This window comes from Solea senegalensis, unplaced genomic scaffold (genome assembly GCF_019176455.1).
Source record: "Solea senegalensis isolate Sse05_10M unplaced genomic scaffold, IFAPA_SoseM_1 scf7180000017375, whole genome shotgun sequence".
NCBI lineage: Eukaryota > Metazoa > Chordata > Actinopteri > Pleuronectiformes > Soleidae > Solea > Solea senegalensis.
Window position 1 is genome coordinate 1 of NW_025322368.1, and position 2,913 is coordinate 2,913.

Sequence of the window (2,913 nt, forward strand, 5' to 3'; positions counted from 1 at the left end):
CCATTTTAGGTCTCTGGAAGAGGTGTTTGTGGAGGGGAGTGGTCAGCAGCTAGAGAGACCTCCCAAAGATCCACCAGCAAGGTAGATGAGGAGGGACTGGAGCTTGTGGTGTGTAGGCATGGTGTTCTGCTGCGTGCTCTCAATATTACAGGGGAGAAATGTTTGCTTATCCCCTGTATTTGCAAGAAAAGCTTGCCAGCAGGCAAATCACTTTCTTCTGTATGGATGTGACCTGCAAGTATTGGCCCTACCTCCAAAAAGCTCCAGCCCCTCCTCCGCATGAAGCCGTTCCTGTCTGTATTTCATGCCAAAGCTCATGATTTCAAATGCGAGGTAAGTAAAGATTTACTTAACAGAATCACTTAATCTGCACATGAATGTCCTCATGTTTTCAGTGTTTTCTTTGTATTTTAACCAGGTCAAATGGAGTGGGGCATATCAGGAAGGGGCTGGCCTAACACTAGGCGAGGAGGTTGAGCAGTGCAATGCCTTCCTCTCTAGGATTGCAGTGACCACAAAGCACATGTCAAAAGCTGGTGAGATGACCACATACTGCACTAGTTAGATGGTATGTATAATAAGAAATGGGTATAATGGTTACATTATATATGTTCTGTGTTTGTAGGACGCACAGACATGCTGACTCTCTTGGCCATGCGCTGGAATCAGCAAAAGTTCGACAATTTGGTCACCTCACTGTCTCACAGATATCACAAGGTAATGACATCAGTATTTTTCTTTTTTTCTTTAAATGTTCAATATTCTGTGTTAGCAGTATTTAAAGCCATTGGCTGAACATGTGTTTCTTATTTATTGTTATCTCTGATTGTGTCAATGTAGACCATACAATCTCTACAAAGCAAGCAACAGAATGTTGAGTCCATGAAAGCTCAGTTGGCAGTGACAGAGAGCCATTTGGAAGACTGGGTCAGTGATGTCAAAGAGTGGGCAGAAGGTGAGAAAATGATTACTGGCAATACTTTTATCCATGAATAATAATATGAAGCTTAATTGTCTTAGAATAATAAATAACACCCTATTGGTACATTTTTATTTCCAAATATGAGTACAAATTAATGACAAGTACAGTGTTGCTTACTTGTAAGTTATTTAAAGGAAAGTGCAATCTATGTCTTCTCAGCAACAACAAACACAAGCACAAATGATGTGGATGCCTTGGCCAGTAGAATCGAGGTGCTGGTGACCAGTATAAAGAGACGCTCACAGCGTCTTTATAAAGATACTGACGGCAACAAAGGTCGTGCCAGGATCCGCCGCAAAATCAGGGAGGAGAAGGGGATCCTGACCTCTGTTGTGGAGAAATACAACAAAATAGTTCCAAGCACAGAAAGTCTTTGCATGGAAACCATTGTGTCTGGCGAGACAGCTTGGCCATGGCAGCTACCACACAGTGGTATGTACACTACTACTTTGAACAAATCGGACTGATAATGACACACAAACACAGAACCAGTACCCTCAAATGAGGATCTGTTACCCTACAGGACTTTAGACATTCTTTGACAGAGTACATATAACTAACTTCATGATATTGTCTATGTACAGTGCCTTGAGATAATGTATGTTGTGAATAAAATTGAATTCACTTCAAATCTTTGTAAAAAGAAATGCATTTGAGACTCTGTCGATCTAAGGACAAAGAGAAAGGCGTTTGACATCATCATGGCAGTAAGGAGACTGGAGGAGAAGAAGAATATTCTTGTTCTGGAGATGGACCACCACTGGAAATGGCTTTCAACTCGTGCAAAGACCTCGCAAGAGTTGTCCAGTCTACTTTCTAGTGAGACAGTGAAAAGTATGTCATTAAATTACAAAACAATGACTGCTGATAAACTAATATAGGTTTTATCTCATTTTTTTCTATCTGTAAGATTGGCCATGTGGCTTTAGTGAAGAGGGGTTGAAAGGTCTGCAGAGCATCATCCTGAGAAAGCAGCAGAACATCAGAGAGAAGAAGATGCAAGCTAGAGACTGCTACCTGCGACTTTTGTCTGACAATCATCCGGCTTCTTGCACAAGCCGGATGATTGTGACAGTGACTCGGACAGTTCTGATGATGCACTGTAATTGTACCCGTTACCGCTGCTCCACTTTCTTGTGCCAGTGGAATTACAAATGCTACTGTAGGTTGGTCACGTGATGCCCTCTGGCCCAAAAATACTTCTTACCATTGCAACAAAACAAATGAGCCATGGTAGCATGGTTTCCAGCAGGAGTGTTTTAGAAAAAACGGACAAAATCTCCTTCATTTCTAGTATTACTATAAGTAGTATTATTATTTTTATATAGACAGCAGATATGAGAGGACAGGGAAGACTGTTTACAAAGTATCAGGGGATGCAGCTCATATAGGTTAAATCAATAAATAATAATAATAAATAGAATAAAAGATTCTATAAAATACACCATGGCTACTCACTTCCTGCAAATTTCACCAAGAACAATCTGTTTGAAGCAAATATTCTCTGGTCCAGCCTTAGCTAAAAATACACAAAGACGGAATCCATTGGCACGTTGAACCATGCGTGGTTCACTAACCAGCCCGTTTGTAACTGGTATCCTACCGACAAAGTTACCTGCACTTCATGTGCTTAACAGAGTTTAGCAGTTTAGATAACATACTGTCCAGCTGTTGTGACTTAATGAACCACTGTTACGACCCCAGGGTTGTGACTGCTTCTTCCCTGTGTGTATGTGTCTGCGTGTGAGATGGGTTGCAGGTGTGCATGGCCTATGTGGGTGAGTCTAGGGTGGATCCTGGGAGCTGATTGGTCCTGCACAGGAAGGACTCTGAATAAGAGGCCTGATCATCCCAGCTGCAGCGGACTTCCTCAAAGCACTCACAGCAAGACTGCCAGCAGACATTTTGTACTTGATTTTAATAAACTGGTT

The 2,913-nt window shown here is 41.7% G+C and overlaps 1 protein-coding gene across 2 annotated transcripts; it reads left to right on the forward strand.

Moving 5' to 3' along the window:
• The first annotated feature begins 276 nt into the window (after positions 1–276).
• LOC122764365 lies at positions 277–1,704 on the forward strand. Of its 2 annotated transcripts, none has more exons than XM_044018548.1 (6): positions 277–333; positions 419–536; positions 626–717; positions 841–955; positions 1,142–1,414; positions 1,656–1,704. In XM_044018548.1, exons 1-6 carry the CDS (start codon positions 280–282, stop codon positions 1,691–1,693), a joined length of 690 nt encoding a protein of 229 aa, XP_043874483.1. In that variant the 5' UTR covers positions 277–279; the 3' UTR covers positions 1,694–1,704. The 2 variants fall into 2 exon arrangements, with proteins under 2 accessions (XP_043874483.1, XP_043874482.1); XM_044018547.1 differs by having other exon boundaries at positions 1,142–1,418; positions 1,454–1,701.
• Positions 1,705–2,913: the final 1,209 nt, after the last annotated feature.